At 41.6% G+C, this 20,831-nt stretch overlaps 1 protein-coding gene across 3 annotated transcripts in view; it reads right to left on the bottom strand.

The window, feature by feature from the left end:
- Nucleotides 1-6,999: 6,999 nt before the first annotated feature.
- FBN1 (fibrillin 1) overlaps nt 7,000-20,831 on the bottom strand; it is a 225,790-nt gene continuing 211,958 nt past the window's right edge. For all 3 annotated transcript variants that reach the window (XM_030578050.1, XM_030578049.1, XM_030578046.1), the window contains exons 62-66: nt 20,494-20,622; nt 18,885-19,004; nt 15,232-15,463; nt 13,483-13,660; nt 7,000-10,354 (exon numbers count right to left, since the gene is read on the bottom strand). In XM_030578050.1, the coding sequence (XP_030433910.1) occupies nt 9,965-10,354; nt 13,483-13,660; nt 15,232-15,463; nt 18,885-19,004; nt 20,494-20,622 (1,049 nt within the window). In that variant the 3' untranslated portion in view covers nt 7,000-9,964. The remainder of the gene's footprint in view (nt 10,355-13,482; nt 13,661-15,231; nt 15,464-18,884; nt 19,005-20,493; nt 20,623-20,831) is intronic.

Below are 20,831 nucleotides of genomic sequence, written 5' to 3'. Positions count from 1 at the left end.
TCTCTGATCTCTTCACTAGCAAAGTATTGGACCAGATAAGAAACAAGGAGAGGTCCAGTTTTTTATGGATTCTCCTAGCTCTGCCAGGCAGTATTGACAGTAATAGGGTGGAAAAAGTTTGAACATTCTCAACCTGCAAAGAATGATGGGCAGAAGAGAAAGGGAGTAGGGAACAAAGGAAAGAATAAGAGAAACAATAGGATTGAAAGCAAATGAAAGCTTCCCCAGCACAGAACGAGGGAGGAAAATTACCTGATGCCCCAGGAATGTAAGAACCATTATTTCTTGGTCACTAAAACTCTGGACTTAGAACCACGACATTAGTCTTACAGTGCATTTCACCCAAGGATGGTAAAAAGTTTTACAAAAGAGGGGAACTATCATCATCCCCATTTTACATGTGGGGAAATGGAGGCACAGTAGTTCAATGACTTACCAAAGTCACAGAGGTCAGGAACAGAACTCACCTCTTACTCATGCATATCATCAACCAGAGCATGCTACCTCCCCAAGATGTGCACCATTGTCCTGACCAGCTCCATGTCAGAGCTATACATGGTGCTGCAAGTCCTACGTTTTAGGACTGCAATCAACAGTGCTGGAGCATGTGGGAGAAGCTTTGCACTCAATCACCTAGCTTCAAAGCTGATAATTTTCATGTATTGATGACACCTGATTTGCATGAAACAGTTAAAGATCACTCTATAGCTGTGATGAACTAGCAATGCCTAACAGCTAGTACCTCTATTCATTAATCCTAGTTTCCTACCAGTATGGATGTGGATTGATGGTGTGGTTGTCTTTATAGTCCTAGTCTACTTTTCATTGGCATCTTGCTTCTCATTTCCTGTTGGCCACGCTTAGAATATGTGTTTCTCAAAGCAACAGTGACTTCTGCTATTACCCTGCTCTGTGGCCTTACCATTTATATTCCATAGTCAGCTGCTCATATTCTGCTTGATACTTGGAACCAGGTTCTGCTCAAATATTTTCCAGCTACAGTTGGTGGTTGGAGCAGAAGGAATCTCATGACCAGGGGTTTTAGTGACTATTATTGTTATTTTTTATTGAAGACAAGTTTATTTCTCCAGATCACTTTAAAGAGAATGAACAAGAAAGCCTTTTCAATTGTTACATCCTCCCACAAAGTGCGTGTGCACCATATTCCAGGACAAAACCATGGGGCCCATATTCACCCCTTTCAGACGTGGATTTGTCCCCGGGGCCTAAAATGTGTGCTATGGGACTGATCTGTTCCCACTGAAATCAGTGGTTTAAACCACAATGGGACTGGCTCGGGCACCAAACCTGTATATATATAACCTCAAACCATGAGCACAGGGAAGCCCCCATTGTGGGATTGGTCTTATTAGAGCAGCACAAACCCAGGCAATCTCAGGTCCAGGAACCCATGAGTGGAACTTCAGGCATGTGTGTACTCCTCCTGATTTTCAGGACTACTCACATGCTTAAAAGTTAAGCACATGCTTACATGCAGTGCTAGGTTGCGACCTCACTTTGCAAACCATTTTCTCTCCGATTTAGTTTGTGTGGCCTCACTCCTCGTCCCCCTGCTATTTTAAATCAAAGTGAAATGCAGCCAAAAATGCCAAGATTTCTTGGTTTCAGCTTGAAACTAAGGACAGCCTCCAAGTTTTGTATGGTTTCCACCTAAAACCATAAATCATCCCTGCTTCACCTGAAATTTGTTCCAAATTTGCTCAAGAGTTGGCTAAGGGTTGCTTGAAACAGGGCCCAGTTTCTATGAGAGGTTCATGAACCTTGATAAACCTGGCCCAAGTTTTGGGCTTGTAATGAAACCAGAAACATGCAAGTTTCACCTGGTTTGGGTTTTGTTACAAATGCTTCTCACAGAGCTAATATTTATTATGATTACAGTTATAACACATTTAGACAGGCCTGTGAGCGTATACACCACATTACAAACAGAAAAGGCCCAGACACATTTCCTGCCTCGCAGAGCTTATAATGTAAATAATATACTGATTTCTGTTTAATTTACATATATGCATAACCAAACATTTATCCTATGTGACTTACTTAGCTAGTTGAATGGTTTGTTGCAGAAATATAAATCATCTTGAAGAAGGTGCAATTGGGACCCATTGGAACGACAAGAGTTAAGAAAACAAAGTTGAAGCCTTGTGCTGATGGATACATTCATAAAAGCCTGTTTTTGCAGATGACAAAACTGAGATGTTGGCTGAAATGATGCTGTGTTCATCAGGTACATTCTCAATTGTTACTGCAACCTTGGCTCTTCCAAATACCCAGGGAAGATTGACTAATAATTAAAGCATGCGCCTGGGATGCAGATGAACCAGGTTCTGTTCCTGACTGCTACAAATTGTGCTGTGGCCCTATGAGGGTACATAGTGGAGAAACCTCTGTGCAGCTGCAACAACCCACCCTGATTGCAACTATCAGCTCTGAGCATGGAAGGAGACCGTGGGCCTTATGCTACCACCTTAAGCAAGTGGATAGCTGGCTGGGTAGGTGAAAAGGGGACTAGTAGGTTATCCTCTTTATTCCACCAACTTTGTCTGGTCCCAGAAAGGAGCCCTGGGAGGAACTGTGCCTCTGAGGGACAATTCCTGAGGCAGCAGTACTATGTGCCTTCCTGTACTCAAGGCTGACCCTAAAGGCCTTACTCTGGGAGTTTGACCAAGCCTATTCACTCCTCTGTCCTTCATTCAGAAAATACTTAAGCATGTGCTTAAGTCTGTCCCTACTCAGGAAGGCACTTAAGTTAAGCATATATTTCCTTGAAGCAGAACTCTGTTTTTCAGTTCCCTCTCTGTAAAATGGAGATAACAAAATCTCTACCTCACAGAGGTGTTGCAAGGATACATACTAATGTTTGCGAGGTGGTCAGAAACTACAGAGCTGGGAGCCATAGAGACGTTATAAACAAACAAACTTAACGAATGTTAAATTGTGGTGCTTGGACATGTGAAAGTTCTGGATGCTGTTCAGTATGATGAAAGCCTCTAGCAGGCCTGTGTGAAAAAGTAATATAGTTCTGGGTACTTAGCAAAGGTTTAATGTAGTGCATGTCTGCTTTGGCAGACGCAATGGGAAACATTCAGCCTTTCTACACTCTTCTGTATTTAAATATATATGAGAAGTCAGTTATGACAACAGTACAATGACTGAAACAATTGGCAAGCTCACATGGTTATTTTTTCAGAAATGAAACAGTTTCTGCGCATTAAAGGAAAGGCCCTAATCCAGCCCGCCCTGCACCCGCCCATCTCCTGGGTAAATTTCATCTTTAGAAAAATATTTGAGAAGTGGAAGAGAGTCTCTGACATACAGAACACAACATTTCTATGGCCCCAGTGCCTTCAGCAGGAGTTGCTTCAGGCCCTCTAGTCCCAGGAGTACTTCTGCTAATGGGAGAGTCTAAAGGGTTTCTCTAGCTTTTAAAAACTTAAAGTGACAAGTAAAAAATGAGCGTTTTGTTCATGCTGAAGTGAGATATTGTCATTCACACATGACCATGGTAATAACGTATAGACAACCAAAGTGAAGTATCCCCTAGGAGAAATGGAGCCTCAGATGTGCCCTTTAGTCCCACTGAAACCAACGGGAGTTGAGGATGCTCAGCTCCTTGCGGGACTGGGCCAATGATGCCTTAGGATTTATATGTGAGCTGCTTTAGGTAGCAGAGTCAAGACTTGCGCTCCTGCATCTTCTTTGCCTAAGCTCTTGGCGTGATGAAAAGTACAGGAGACAGAGGTTAAACTACCCATCATTTTAATTTCATTACAGACGCACAGCACTGGCTTTCCTTAGTCCTCTTCAGGCTCACCTGCCGCCCCCTCTCGCCCCATGACACCAGTGTCATTGCGAATTAATTATTGGGCCACATGCACAATGGCATGGTAATGACGGACGTGCAGAATCATCCCTCTTTGGCCTCTTCTAGTCAGGCTTTGCTGGAAGTCAGCTGATGTCTTGCATTTCAAACGCCCCTCTTGTAGAGGTAGTGTAGGCTCAAGCAACCAACATCTTATCTAACCACTGAGAGCAAGATCCTTCTCAGAGGAACAGTTTATGTGCTATAGTCCCAGAGTGCACAAAGCTTGAGGAGATCAGGTGTGCTGTGGAGACTCAGCTATTGTATGATCTATATGCTCACCTTGCTGGCTGACTTAACTCAGTGCACTGAAGAGGCCACTGTGAAGAATACCCTTATAGTCATGCGTCAGCTGCTTCAGGAAGTAGAGGGTTGTGAAAAGTGGCGGCAGAATGAAAGTGTAGGGAAACAAAGCACTGCATCTGAACTGGCATTCAGGACAAGGCTAAATGTGTTTGGGCAAGGACTGCGCATCTAGGGGTATTAAACAACTTCTATACAATGGGCCTAATTCTGATCTCAGTTACACCAAATAACTCTAATGCACTCATGGAAATTACTCTGGATGTACACTGGGATCACTTAAATCACAGTCTGGCCCAATATACCACTGCATGCTGTGGGGCAAAAAAGGTAAAGCTTTTTTCAATGAGAATGCACCCAGTAGAACGGATCACATAATTTGTAATCTTTTGCCTCTGAAATGAATCTGAGCATCAGCAAGACTTTAGCTTGCAATAATCACTATAATAGTTTGAAGGGTCTGAATCTTTAATATTACCGCTGGCCAATAACTATATTTCAGTGTGACAACCAGCATGCAACTGTCATCAGCTATAATCCCCATAGGCAATGAATGGGGGGAGAGTGTTCTAAACTTTGCAGGCAAAGTATTTTGTTGTGACTAAATTGTAAAGTGAAAGTCTGAGTGGTCTTTTGCCAGGGCACTTTCACATAAGAACAGGATAGCCATACTGGGTCAGACCAAAGGTCCATGTAGCCCAGTAACTTGTCTTCCAACAGTGGCCAATGCCAGGTGCCCCAGAGGGAATGAAAAGAACAGGTAATCATCAGATGATCCATCCCCTGTTATCCATTCCCAGCTTCTGGCAGAGGCTAGGAACACCATCCCTGCCCAACCTGGCTAATAGCCATTGATGGACCTATCCTCTATGAATTCATCTAGTTCTTTTTTGATCTCTGTTATAATCTTGGCCTTCACAACATCCTCCGGCAAGGACCTTCACAGGTTAACTCTGCGTTGTGTGAAAAAATACTTCCTTTTGTTTGTTTTAAACCTGATGCCTATTAATTTCATTTGGTAACCCCTAGTTCTTGTGTTATGAGAAGTAAATAACACTTCCCTATTTACTTTCTCCACACCAGTCATGATTTTATAGACCTCTATCATATTCCCCCTTAGTTGTCTCTTTTCCAAGCTGAAAAGTCCCAGTCTTATTAATCTCTCCTCATACGGCAGCCGTTCTATACCCCTCATCATTTTTGTTGCCCTTTTCTGAACCTTTTCCAATTCCAATATATCTTTTTCAGATGGGGCAACCACATCTGCATGCAGTATTCAAGATGTAGGCATACCATTCATTTATATAGAGGCAATATATTTTCTGTCTCATTATCTATCCCTTTCTTAATGATTCCCACTATTCTGTTCACTTTTTGACTGCTGTTGCACATTAGATGAGCTTTAGCTGTGGAACACTAGCTTGACAGACACATCCTTTGAAATCTGTGTTTGGTGGGTAATACCTTCTGAGAACCCCAAGAATAATTTCTTGTCTCACTGATTTTATCCTTTTCCCTTTGGATAGTATTGCTTGCTCTTGTTTTTCACAGCATGCAAGCCAACATGACTCCTCCTTTTATTAACCTGTTTTGTGCACCAGCTCTGGTAATATCAGCAGGAACGTGCACAGCAGAGATTGTCCTTGTACAGGTGAAATTTGGGGGCACAAATATTTACCCAATGCACAGAGTAGGTGTTTAACCAGGCATCTATACGTTCCTCCCACACTTATGGAGCAGACGCTAATGGATTTTCTAAAGGTAAAGTTTTCTCCAACGTGTTATTTTGATATGACCATATTAACGTGATGACTAGTGGTTTGTTCTGGAGAGCGTGAGAAAGGGGACACTCAACTTAGATTTTTCGAGATGACTACAGTTAATGCCAAAATGTTACAAAGGGCTAAATTCAGTCCACTTTGAATAAGAAAGTGTGGTCACCAAAGTGAGGCGCATTAATTGCACCCAATCCTAGCTACCCTCACTTCCAGAGACCATGCAATACCATAGAGAGGGTGGTATAGGATAAGAGCTGAAGGTCATGGGCCACCTGTTTTTGTACATACTCCATTATCCCTGGTGCCTCCTTCTCAGCTGGGATTGTGCTCTTGGCATGAGTAATCTGCATTTGCAGCTGTGCAAAAGTTGTGTGGATACCTTCATGCTGACTGGAACATGGATATCAAATAGAACTTCCTTGGTCTTTTTATTTTTGTCCCCATTTTGAGTGAAAAAGGAAGAAGGATTTGAACCCATCTAGTATCTATCTAGGTCCCAAGGAGTGAGGATTTGGCATTTGAACTTTGGTTGCAATGTACTGATTCTGGCTGAAGTAACTCTGATCCCTAAAACTGGTGTGAGGCTTTAGTGCTGTGGCTTTAAAATGGGAACCTAAAAATTGCTTTTTAAAAATTGACATTTGCTAGAAAGAGATGTGAAAGATTCAGAAGGTAAAATCCTGCTCTGTCACTTGGCTTGATCTGAGGTGAGATCGAATGTCAGCAGTTTGATGTGGACTGGTTAGCATCACACTTACCTGTAGAGACAGGTGACAGCTGAACGTGAGTAACCAAACAGTCACAGAAAGGTGTGCTGAGAGTTGGTTACAGCAGCAGGCAAAGATCAAATGTATCAGACTCCTAGAGGGCAGGCCCTATCTGAGCTGAGGAACCTAGACTTGTCTGTTCCAGAGCCCAAATCAGAACAAACTACAAACCTTTGCATTAACATATGACTTTGATATGAAATCCCAGCAAGAGCAGCTACCTGGAAATTGGTCTCAGACCGGCTATAAGAAAGACAAACAGTTTGGGTTCTTTGCAAGACCGTTTAAAAGGGAGACTGTGGAAACAGTCATGTCCTGCCAAAATACACATCATCTGTCAAGCTTACAAGATACTGTTACAATACACAGTAAGTCAAGAGACTGGGTTGATATATACAGTAATGAGACATTTTTGTTAAGCTGTATGTTAACCAGAAATTATAATATTTTGGCACATGCATATAAGTTATGCACAAATTCACTTGCTAAAAGCCACAATTATTTCAAAGAGCTAAAATATGTATCACCATTTCCCTAACTCTAATATGAAAACTAACTTTTATGTACAAAACCATACTAAAGCTCCTCCTCCCCTTCAACTCCACCGCAAGCTTAGAGCCTCTGTGAATCCACTACCAAGTCAAATACAAGAAAATAATTGCATTTAATTGCTCTGGTACGTTCCACAAACTCTATTGGCTAAACACTCTTTGTTGTTCATCCCAAATCCAGGAGTAATTAAGAAATTAAACTCATGTCAACAATTATTGATGCTAAAAGTTCTAAATTAGATCGACAGGCATACAGAGGCAAATCTCAATTCAGGGCCCAATCCTGCAAAGAGAGACACATGGGTTGCTACACACAGATCTGTTTGCAGGATTGGGCTTTGCATTCTGAATCCGTTAAAGGGACATTGTCAAGATTTTGTAGCATAACATTGGAATTGTTCAAATATTGTGTTTAGCTGACAGAGAAAACTTTCTGATTCTAAACATCTCCTCTTGTTTGAATATATCAATCCATGACACAGAAATACTATTAAATAGTCTCTCTTTTGTGGGACCTATGAAATCACAATATTTCAAACTGCCTTTTTTCCTCTTTGCAGTTTCAATAAACAAAGATAATTTTCAGAGCTGTGCAGACAACACTGAGGCTGCTGGAGCACAATCAAACACGTTTTGGCACGATAAGGTATTATATAAAGATTTAAATGTTAAATCAAGAAATCTACTTGACATTGTCTGTAGATTTCTCTAAAATAATTCCTTTTAGTTCCCCTCAGTTTTTATCTACAGGAAAGAAAAAAGCCAAATACACTCCAATGTACATGCCTTCACTGGCATAAAAAAAAAACAAACCTCACTACCTATTGAAATGGGAATGGTATTTATAATTGTAAAACTCTGAATATGTTTTGCTATAGCTAATCAACATGTGGAAAATATGCTGTTCAAAACTATGGCACTATGGTAAATAAAACCAGGCATGGCCTATTGAAAACATCATGATGACCCTCCGTGTGCCAACTTCTTTTTATATTATTAAGCTGGTTATGGAGAGAAAAAATCTGAGATGAAATCTGATTACAGAAAATAATACCCCTCTGAGTGAATTATTTTCCCCTTTCACAAACGATTGTGGCTCAGTGTATTTCCATCTATCAACTACAATGCTGTCCAAACAAGTTTTTGCACTGTATTTTCAGTGCCACAAATTGTTTTTTTTTTGGGGGGTGGGGTGGGGTGTATTACATTGTCACATATCAATAGAATGTTCTTTTCCTGCTAAAGTGGTAGCTTGTACCACTTCATAGACAAACACTGGCACCTTCACATTATGCATGTCATATAATTTGCGGTTGATTTCAATGCTGGATTATTCCTTTGTAATCAGCCTTGGATTATTTGACAATAGATGTCATGGGGAGGGGAGGAGGAGGAAGAATGGAATACTTTATGCATGCCAAAGGGGCTTTAGGAGACAAGACTTTTGAAATGAAATGGGCATGTTTTCCAAATAATGATTTAACATCCAATTTTGCGTGTTTTGGCTATTAGTTACTGATTGACAGGATTATTTAGGTCAGCTCATTGGCAATGTTCTAACTTGCCCTTTGGGAGCTACATTTTAAAGAATTCCATTGCTGAATTAGTATTGTGACTAATTCTGTATTTCTCTTCTGTCTTCCTCTGTAGGAAGACTGGATAAACTACAGATGCACATATTCAGTAACGAATCACCTACACATGCAGTATATCCCACACTATACAGGAATGCATGAAGCATAAACATTCAGTCTAGTGCACTGAAGAGCTAGTACTAGCAAGAACACAAAGTCACAGAATAAACTAAAAAAACCCACTGTTTTATTGTGACATTGAACCCTTGTTGATACGAATGATTATGGGTACTCTTGACATGTATTACATAATGTCATGGTGTAGGATGGCACTGATTATCATCTGACTTCTGAGAATGTTTAATGGTCCCTACTGACCTCAGTGCATTTTGGTAAGTCACAGAAATTTCATCATCAGGTTTGTGTATACAGTTAACGAGTAGTTGGTCTTTATAAGCACCATTACAAACCCTCACATTAAGGGTATTATTAATCTAGTTTACAAATGCTTCATTGATAAAAATAGTATGATTACAGTATACACACACTTAATTTACATGTACTGTATTATAGGCATAACTGAGATAAACTACTGAGCTAACTTTGGTTGATTGAAGTATGTAGACTGAATAATTGCAATTTTGGCTTCTAAGTTGTGTAAATATTACAGTGCATTTATAAATCTAGATTGAAAATGTACTAGCACCAAATGGATATCATAAATGGCTGACCTAGTAAGTTGTAGTTGGAGAAGCAAAGTTTAAGAATTACAAAAATAGAGAAGTCCATCAGTTGAAAGCACGTTCTTGTACCTCTGCTGAAATGATGTGTCTCAGCATCAGTGGCCAACCTCCAATGATAAAAGTCCCAGTTTTCAAGATTCAACATATCAAGGTAGCTCAGCTACACTTTAAAAAGCCTGAGAAAGTGGTTGTTTTGATCTAGGGTATTCATTCTGTACCTTGCTTATGTAATAATATAATAGTGCTCATTCATACAAATGTACTCATGAAAGATTATACCTATGATATGGAGAATCTGATTGGGAGGAACATTCAGTCCTACCTGTCTATCTTTGGTTTTAATTATTTGGTCTTTGGTTGATGAATTAATGAAGCAAAATCTGAATTTTCATTTTCAGGTTATCTCCCAGCTCACCACTGAGGTAGTCTTTGTCATGTTTGTCTTCAAGCTGATTAAGTTCCTTCTTTTTATAGAGTGGAATACTACTGATTTGTAATGAGTAGGTTCCAGGTATTGGCTTCTTCTTTGTGAAATGAAGGTAGCTTATCCCTTCCTTCTGATTGATTCTAAAGAAACCATCTTCGTTTCCAGAGTCAATTAAATATCGGTTGTGATTTGTCAGTGTTGAGAGAGCAGGAAGAAGTTCCAAGATGCGATCTTTGTTATTAAGCCCAGAGATGTTGAAGGAAAAGACGGCTGTTTTTTCACTATCCCAACTGGCAAGACTGACTTCTGGTTCCACCTCAGGTTGATCCTGCACAAGAACACTAACATTAGTCTCTGCTTTGTCACAGAACAGTTTCATTCATTTATAAACAACTTAAGAGGCCATCTAATAAAAAAGTTGTTGCCTGTCTTAAACGCCAGGCAACCCCATTTGCTCCAACTGAGTAGCAGAGGGTCCAGGTCAGAGCAGGATTTGAACCTTGAACTGAGCAGTTAGTCCTGTGTATGAAGGCAAAAGAAAAAAAAGTCTTAGCTACTTGCAACTAGCGTTCTCTGTATGGGTCATCTCACCTCAAGCTGCATGCTGCACATGGCTCTCAGAGTTTTGAGATGATGCATTTCAGAGTTCAGAAATTTTCTCACCCTCCACACACGCTGGGTGCACATACCTGTGTCACACTTCCCAGTCTGTCAAAAGCAGTAGTGAAGTGAAGCTAATAATGAGCTGTGTGAGGTAATGTGGTTTGTGGAGCAGGCAAGTCATTTAATGGGTGTGACTTAGTTTTCTTCTTTGCAAGGTTTCCTCTACTTAGGCACTCTGTTGGAACAGACTTCAAACAGCTTCTGTGCTACAGCCTAAGTGAGCTAGAGATGAAGTGGGTATCAGCTCTTGCCTCTAAGGACACATCTACACTGAAGCCAGAGTTGTATTTTCCTGTTTGAATAGATTGCACTGGCTTTGATCGAGCCAGTGCACTACAATTAGCAGCATAGCTGCGGTCGTTAGTGGCAAAAAACATTAGGTGCTCTGAATACAACCCTGGGTCTTGGATGGGATTATATTCAGGGTGGATAATGTCTCCCGCCACCTGCACTGTGGTGTCTACACTATTTTAGGCATACTCACTCTATCAAAGCTAGCATGTGTATATCTACCCAAGTGGGACATTACACCTGCAGAGCCAGTGCAGATATAGCTGAAGTCAAGGTGATTGAACTCACATAAGACATGAGCTAAACTCCACTGAGATGAGTTATTAGTAACATTTCTAAAAGGCAGAGTTTCAGGGACCATAAAAGAATGTCAGCTGGAACGATATTAATTTGGACACTTCCTGCAGCATGCAAGGGTATGCCAGTGTAATTCTTCAGCCACAGCGACAAATTACCCTTCATCAGCTAGCAAACATGCTAAGCTTTGAAACCCTAATGATTTTTAGGGAACAGTTATCAAACCTGTGGCATTCCAGCTTGCTTCACACTCAACACAGCTTTTTCTTCAAGTATATTTATTGTGCTTTACTAAATCATTGATCTTGCATGATCATAAACTGTGCACCAATTTCAAGGGGTCCAGAGAAGTGCACCCAAAACACTTTTGCGTGGGCAAAACCCCCCATACTTTTGCACATGTGGATCATGTACCTGTGTACACAACTTGGCTTGCACAAACAAACTTGAGTTATTTTACATGTGTGAAGAGTGTTCCTGATTCCCCGTGTTAGCACGTGAAAAGATGAGATATCTGCACATGCAAATATATATACACTGAAAGCATGCACGACACTTAGCTCAGTAAGTGTGCATGTGGTACAGGGACATTTTAGGAGGCCCTTTAAAGTTTTCTGGGTTATACTCATCAGGATGCACAACACAAAACTAAAAAAACCTGTACAACCTGAAGACCACAGCAATGGCCCATTCCCTGACAGCTTCCATGCATTTTAATGCAAAGTCTGCCACTATCAGTTGTCTTAGAGCAGCTGGAGAAGATGGAAGGGAATCAATTAAATGAGCTTGGAGCTGGTGTCATTTCTAATGTAAATTAATTAAAATGTCTCAAAAAGAAGAATATGAATTTTATAGTATATATTAATTGAAGGAAGTTCTCTGGCTTGTGCTATACAAGAGTTCAGACCAGATGATCACAATAGCCCCTTCCGGCCTTACAAATTATGAAAGGAGCCAAATCCTGCAGCCTTCAGTTAGACAAATCTCCCATCAAAGTGAGAGAAAATTTGGCTGAGTCAGAGTGCAGAATTTGGTCAATGGACATGCAAAGTTGAACCTGCCACTAAGGCTTCTTGTGCACAGGCATTGTAATGTGCTAGAAACAGAAGGAGTCTAACATTTTTCTGCCAGGCAAGTTAAGAACAGAGCAGGGTTGACTGTTTTAACACCAAAGTTATTTGCTTTTGTCAATTCAAAACAAACCGTAAGGATGAGGCTGATGCAGTGTTTATTTTCCTTTGAATCTGTTTTAAGGAATGTTTGCTAAAAATGAAAAGAAGACTGTCTCCCATTGGACTGAGTGAAAGTTGACTTGTAGATAGGTGCAACTAGTCACACGACACACTGTTTTTAATGTAAATACAGGTCATTACATCATCTATTATTAACATTACTTGGTGCAGGAGGCCCATGACAACAGCGGGGAGGAGGGGAAGTTGGCTGAGCATCACAGCAGACTGCAGTAATTTAAATTTCACAGTTACCCCAACCTAAAGATGTACATTAAACCTACTGGTCACTCAAGTGACCTTCCAACAATTATGTTCTGAATTCAGCTTCCAGCTCTGCTATCTGGACCACACAGGGAGAACACTGTTTGCCTAACTGTCTCTGACAGCCATTGGTCCAAAGCCAGATTGTGGGTGACCAGAAGCACGTCCACATACCTTGTGAAAGGCTGCAGTGACTGGATGCACAGGAATCCCAGCAGTTTCCGTATTTAGCCTTTGGAACACAGTATTTTCTTTGGAGAGGGTCCCACTCCCACCCACTCCATGCTCAACACAGTCCCTTTCAGAGGGGGACTCACCCACTCCCAGAACGAAATGTCCCTGTTTTGAGACCACAAGGTCACAAAAGTGTTCTACACTCATGCTGTCCTTTGATATCGAGAATCATCCTTGCTCTTGTGCTCACCCTTGCTGGAGAGTTGAATGGGCATTTAGCTTTAGTGTTTGACAAGAAACAGGAAATGAGCAAGCGTGTTAGGATCTTGTAAAGATGACCTCCCCATGATGACTGTGAGTATGTTCAGAAAGCCCCCCCCAGACATGCAGAGTCCCAGAGCAACTCCTTGGGCCATGTTGAACTGACATGCCTGGCTGTGGTCTGAATTTTTCCCTCTGGATTCTTTCTTTGCACGCTAAGTCTCTGATTCTGGCTCTCAGAAAACAGCCCAAATCCCTCCCCAAGAAGGACAATTACCTCTGCTTCATTTGCAATAGTTTCATTAGTGCTTCTGCGCTTCCTTCCTCTCTTGGGATAACCGTTGATTTTACATTCATAACAAGCCTCGGGGGAGAGAGAGTTGTCATCTACTTCACCGCTGACGGGCAATTCTTGACCATGACCTTTACCCAGTCCCACTCCAGAAACACAGTGTCTGATGAATTAAGAAGTGAAAATTAGTTCCATGAAATTAGTTCCACCCCTCAAGAAAAAACCCATACAACATTAAGAACTTGTATTGCTCTAAACCAGTGTTTCCAAACTTGGGACGCCGCTTGTGTAGGGAAAGCTCCTGGCAGGCCAGGCCGGTTTGTTTACCTGCCGCGTCTGCAGGTCTGGCCAATCGCGGCTCTCATTGGCCCCGGTTCACTGCTCCAGGCCAATGGGAGCTGCTGGAAGCAGCAGCCAGTATGTCCCTCAGCCGCCGCTGTTTCCAGCAGCTCCCATTGGCCTGAAGCAGCGAACCATGGCCAGTGGGAGCTGCAATCGGCTGAACCTGCCGATGCAGCAGGTAAACAAACTAGTCCAGCCCAGACCACCAGGGGCTTTCCCTACACAAAGCAGTGTGCCAAGTTAGGGAAATACTGATCTAAACACACACACAAATAACGTATCCAATTTAACTGGCAAAATTCCTACTGAGGTCAACAGGCCAAATTCTCTTCTCAGTCACACTTTGGCTTCAGAGAAACTGGCCCAATGGGGCTTTGCCTAAAAAAGACCTCCAATGTTTGGCCGTATGTAACTACTGATTTACTAATACTATACTATGTAAATAATGATTTATAAGCACAGGCCCTGATTTTCAGAAGTAGCTAGTGATTTCGGGTGCTCGATCCAAGACACCTTGATGGAGGAGATTCAGGAAGCACTGAGCCTCTCATCTTAAATTCCTCAAGTTGGGCACCCATAAATCACTGGTCACTTTTGAAAATGTACGCCAGGATCTTTGTCCCATCCACCAAAGTGCCTGAACCTAGATTCTTCACACCCCTAAAAGTCTCAATGAAGCTAATGGAAGGAAAGGTGCCGAAAGACTTCAGACCCAGGCCTGTATTTTGTAGGTTGCACATCAAGTTCTAATGAGCATTATTCTCTATTTTTCATGCCAGCATAGACATATACAGAAAATAATTCCCTTGCAACTTGGATGCCATTCAACTAGAAACACAGGATCACTCCAATATAAGGATATTTCATTCTAACGTCATCAGCAAAAGACTGGGATAAAGCAATTGTCTTTAGAGCCATACAACTCCCCTTTTCTTAGAGAGAAGCTCTATGCTGCACAAGAATCAAGTGCATAATGAGGGGAAAAATCTCCCTAGTGCACAGCTCAGGAATGTGGGGTAGGTGCTGGGGTTCTATGTAGGAGAACAAAGGAAGAGAGGAATCATCCCTCCCAACAGGAGTGGCTCAGCAGACACTACTCCAGCTTGTAGAGTCTTTGTGGCCCTGAGCCAAACTTTCTTGGCAAGGCCTAGAGAATCCAGCTTGCTATAGATCCATCATCCCCACCTTCACCTCTCCTCCGGCCCTGCCTCATCTCCCTTGCAGAGCTTGGCTCCAAGCACAGGAGGGAGTGTGAAACTCTCGAACACCTTCCCCAAATCCTACCCCTTTTCCAGCAGCTCTGCTGCCACTGGTTCTGCAGCTCCTCAGCAGAGGCAAGGCAGCAGATTTTGCCAGTTAATGGCTATTAGTTTAAATATGAGAAGCCCTTACCCTTGTCCTATCCTGAAGTAACCAGGTGGGCATCCACAGACATATCCACCATCAGTATTTGAACAACCATAACTGCATGGGGCTTGTGCAGAACTGCATTCATTGACATCTTGGCAACCTCCACTAAATTGTTCATACTGAAATCCGGTAGGGCACATACATTTATAGCTTCCCAAAGTATTGTGACAAGATGCTCCTCCACAAACATGTGCACTGAGGCATTCGTTTTCATCTGGAAGGGAAGCACAGCAGATTAGAGACTGGCTTTTATTCTTAGGACTAATTCATTCTATCGCTCCCCTCTGTAACTTTAGAGAGGCCTAACCTTGATAACTAAGCAGATTCAAACATGCTGCCACATCACATGCATCAAATCCAAGAACAGGGCCCTGCCTCATCCCTGGCTGCTGCAGCAGTGCCTAGGAGACCACTGCAACCAGAGTAACACAGAGCAACCCTTGGACTACTCTATACTATACCAGAAGCTTTTTCAGCCCAGCCCAGCCCAGTTCAAGAGAAGAGAGTAGAACAGTAGCTTATGTGTCACCTTCCCCACCCACCTCCTTTCTCAGCTATGCCAAGTGTAAACTGGATGAAGCTGAGGAGCTGGCCTGGTAACACCATATTTATTATATTGTAAAACATTAAGGGGAAAGAATGAAGAAATAATGCATGACACCTTCTGTAACCACTGAATCTTTCTTTGATTAAAAAAGGAGATATAGATGAGGTACAGTTCCTTACAGAAGAAATAAGCAGGAAAGGCATAGTATTAAAGCCCCTTTGCAAGCATATGTAAATATTAAAGATGGACAAAGTTTGGATCTGAACTTTCCCCCAGTACAGTGGTATGGTGAGTTGGAGGTCAGGTTGGATTTGTCTACAGTAAATATATGGCTTATTGTTCAGGATGTTTTCAAGAGTGCCTTTAGATTTTTAATGCTTCTGTTCTGTGACAAAGTTTAGCTATTTTTTTATATTTTAAAGCAATCTCTTACATTTCTTGCAATATTGAGTTATGGCTTGGCAGACAACAGAACTGCCTGGGCTAGAGAAGCAGTCACACACTGTACAAGACATGGGAGGAACCAAAGCATTCTTCGGTGATTAACTAAATGTGTGTTGCAGCAACATCAAAAAGTCCCAGTACACTTCATGTAATAAGATCAAAAAGACATAAATGGTTTGCAGATTCAAGATTGCCAAATTACATGAAGGAACGGTCCTGCAAAAGCGTGTGACAAAAATTCTTCCCCTGTGGTATGCCCAGGGGCCCCAGATTAATATCTCACCATACTTAAGACATTCATACTCTTTCATTCAGGAAATAGTTGAACCTACAGCCTGACCTTGACTCCCTGAAGTCCACAGGAGTTTAGTCATTAACTAAAACAAGGACAGGTTTGGGTTCTATGTCACTAACTATGGCTCAAACCTATATACTTATTTGCTGCTGAACTCATGGTTATCTTGCCTACATTATGAATATAAGTTTGGTTTATAAGAAGGTTATAACAACCACAGCAACTAAGAAAGGTGAACTCATTTTACCTAATGTTGAATCAGCTAGAACAGGGGTTCTCAACCTTTTTCTTTCTGAGCCCCCCCCACAGCCCATGCTATAAACACTCCATGGCCTGCCTGTTCCACAACTTTTTCTGCATATCCAGTAGATTAAAAGCCAGGGCTAGCATTAGGGGGTAGCAAGCAGGGCAACTGCCTGGGTCCCTATGCCACAGGGGGCCCAGAAAGCTATGTTGTTTGAGCTTCGGCTTCACACAGTGAGTCTAACACTGACCCTACTCTCTGGTTTATTTTGGCAGACCCTGAAAACTGCTCGCGGCCCCCCCAGTAGACCCCGGACCCCTGGCTGAGAACCATTGAACTAGAATTTAAGTATTGATTTCTATTTATAGGACGACTGTGACGAGGAAAAGAAGAGAAAAATCCAGTGGAAAATGATATAATAAATATATCCTATGGAGAGGATCCATTGGTATCAGCCCAGCTTATCAGGGGCTCACTCATTTTTAACAAACATTGGTAGCGTATGCTTCACTTTAGCTAGAAAAATGGGTTTCAACTGCGGAATCATCCTGCAAGACATGGGTTTCAATTACAAGCAATAAAGACCCAAAATATAGTTTGAGGTGCTCAGAGAGAATTCCTCCATCCTTAATATTTAAGAGAGCTGGAAATTACAGCTTATTCTTTTCAGGTTGTTTTTAAAAGGGTGAATTAAATCCCAATTTAAATCAAATCTCTCCTCTCTCCCACATTTAATTAAATCTTTCCATAACCAAACATTTTTTGAATGAATCTCAAATTCCCCTGCATGTAAAACGCACTGAGCACTGGAGCAGAAATGTCTAGACTCCCCATTCAGGGCTGTGTAATATGTCAGAAAGTTTGGTAAACATAATTAAAAGCAGAGACCTCCCTAGAGCAGCATAACGATAATGAACAAAGGCATTTTTATATGCTCTTAAAAACAGAGCCAAACAAAGAGTATGAGGCTCTTAATTCTCAAAGATGGGGTCATCAAACATATCTCTTTAGCCATCCATGCAAAACTGCAGCTTGTGTGGAACCCAATTAAATCAGACTGGAAATACATGCAATCCTAGCTAGCAGAAAAATAATGTGTCTATCATTTGAATATGGCAGGTTCATGTTGCCCTGCTGCAGTATAATACAGAGTGGTTTCCTATGACTTCTGGGACACATAGGGCCCAAATCTGTCTGCTGAAGTCACATTGAAAAGTAACATTCTTTAGGAGTAACCCCACTGATGTGGGCCACAGCAACTTGGGACGTAACCAAATTTTAGATGGGGATCAAATGTTTCATTTTAATCTGCAGGTGAATTTATTTCCTAACCCACTGAAGAACCAATAGCAGAAACAGTGTTGGGGAGGTTCTCCTTGTAAACTTTACCCCTAAGCTCTGTGGAAGTATCTTTGGGCAGATACAGTCAAATCTGGCTGAATTTTGACAAATCATGTTTTAGATTTGTAATGTGGGCAAACCTCCACAAAGCCTTACGAGAACCTATCATTCACCCATGTGATCTCAGCAGATTTTAAAGCTAGTTCTCATACACAACAGCCCACTTGTGGGACTGTAGCTAAAAGATGGAGGTGCAGATGCAGCAGGATTGTCCTAGAATATTAGATGCTTGCAAAGTGTTGTGCTAGATGTTTAATCTTACAGGTCTATTAGAATCAAACCCTGTATTTGGATTGTGCCAGCTGCTGTGTATTGTCAACTCTCAATTAGAGTCCTGTCTGAGGAAAGATAGAGACAGCTGAGTAAGGTTTTCTGCATTTGGGCCATGTCTGAGTCAAAGTACTTAAGCATATGAGTATAGTTCCCTTGAAGTCAATGTGACTACTCACTAGCACACACTTAGCTCTGATTAAGTGCTTTGCTCAAGCAGGGCTTTGCTCATTGGACTTCAATGGGAGTTGAGAATGCTCAGAATGTCACAAGAGGGACACAGTATCGTATCAGGTTTGCCTTCTGCGGGACAGAGTTTTATGGAACATGTGGCTAAACAAAATACAGAAACACTCCTCCCCTCCTCTCCCCAAATCTTGTTGCTAACACAATTATGGTGTATTTTATTTTGTTCACAAAGAAAAGTGACTTGCCAACACATTGGTTCCACTGGTAATGCTGGAGATATCCGTGTGGGCAGCTACACCTGTACCCTCCAATTATATTCTGGCAACCATGCTGGCACCGGTGGTTTCCATCACATTCATCAACATCTAAAAGGGTGAGACACAGTCCAAGTTTCAGGAATTCTCTCTTCTCAACAGAGATATTAAGTAATACCGTATTTTCCGTGGTTTCTAAACAAGGTTTTTTTCTTTCCTTTTTAATCCTCCCAGCCTCCAAAATCAATGTCATGTGATCAGTGAGGAGAATTTGTGAAAGGTGAGCAAATATGAGCGGCAATATAAAACTGTAAGAGAGAGGAATACCAGAGGAGGAGTAAGCTAACTTCAGTGGCTTCTCGTGTTAGTTCTCTCGTCATTTGGGAATTATTTTATGACACAAAATGTGATCACCTTTTTTAAAACTGAAAGCAGTGTATCCTAGAAACAGTGGCCTGTAAAATATTTTGCTCAGAATTTAAGCAGTACACATTACGTGTTGTTGCATTCCTTAAGAATGGAGCGTTTATGACTGAATGGAAGCACTGGCAGACAAAAAGATCTAAATGAAGGCCATTTAAAGAAGAATATAATGTGCATTTTAAACATGCATTGTAAGATGAAATAAAGTTTGTCATAAAAAAGGATTGGTTTTTAATCAACATTTTAGGTTCTATCTTTCTGATTCTTCTTTCTTTACAAATTCTATTAACCTTCATTACTCAGGCATCAATCACTCTTCTACTTCACACATGCATGAAGTGCATTACACGCTGAAATTGACTGTGCACAGTGCTCCTTTGTGCTTCATACTGTAATCTTTCTTCTAAACTAGACAGGGAGAGCCAAATTCAGAGCTGGTTTAAGTTAATGGTGTTGCATGCACTTGCTTACTCCAGCTTTGAATTGGCTCCTGGATGCAAATGACTTCAAATACAGTACTTCAAGTACAGCTCCTACTAACTTCAATGGAAGTGAAACTGCATAGCTGAGAGCAATGTGTGTGAGTATTTCCTTGCGTACTTACATCAGATGCATGATTACTGTTCCCTTCTTCTATGGGGCATGTATACGAGGCCAAATTCATTACTGGCACATCTACTGACTTCAGTGGAGTTGTGTTTGCTTTCACTAGGGCTGAATAGGATCCACACAGTAGAATTCCCTTCCACACTCAGACAGAGCCATCAGAAAATCAAGGCATCCAGGATTCTAACCTCATTGTCTGTGTTTTGCCCCTTGGAGATCTTATTGTTTTTAATGTATATCAAAGCTGATCTACAAATAGCAACAACTCCCATAGCAAGGGAAGGGTTTCACAAATTCTGGGGCAAAATTCAACAGGAAGTCACCACACAATGTTCAGTTTGGAATAAAGGCGCTTGGCTCAGCACAGAGGGAAGATCTCCATCTCCTCATGCCTGTGGGGAGAAGTGAAGGGAAATCCAAGAGGAACCGTCTTATTCCCCAAATCCCCAGTGAGGCAGCACAAGTCTATGTGCTGTTGTCTTTGAGTTTATAATGCCGGATGCCCCAGGCTCATGTTGGGACAATAGAAGACCAGCGGGCTCAAGTAGTCTGTACTATTTAGTGTGCCTACCTTCACAGCTGACTCCAGTCTGATCAAGGGAAAAGCCACGTTGGCATTCACACGTGAAGCTTCCTGGTGTGTTCTGGCAAATACCTCTTGCTCCACACAGATTGATTTCAGAGGCACATTCATTATTATCTAAAAGTAAAATAGATGAAAGTGTTAGTGCTGTTCTGGAAAGTAATTACTCATCTCAAAGACGATCATTCAAGGATGTTAATAGTATAAGAGTGCATGAAAAGCAGAAGAGAAACATAACTGACACAAGATATTGACATGACTGACACCGCGCTCCTTTCCATCCTGTACCTTGCATCAAAGAAAGGGGAGAGAGAAATCCCTACTTT

The sequence above is a fragment of the Gopherus evgoodei genome, chromosome 10 (assembly GCF_007399415.2).
Source record: "Gopherus evgoodei ecotype Sinaloan lineage chromosome 10, rGopEvg1_v1.p, whole genome shotgun sequence".
NCBI classification, from domain to species: domain Eukaryota; kingdom Metazoa; phylum Chordata; order Testudines; family Testudinidae; genus Gopherus; species Gopherus evgoodei.
The sequence above is the reverse complement of the archived record's forward strand: the minus strand, read 5'-3'. Positions and strand labels throughout refer to the sequence as shown.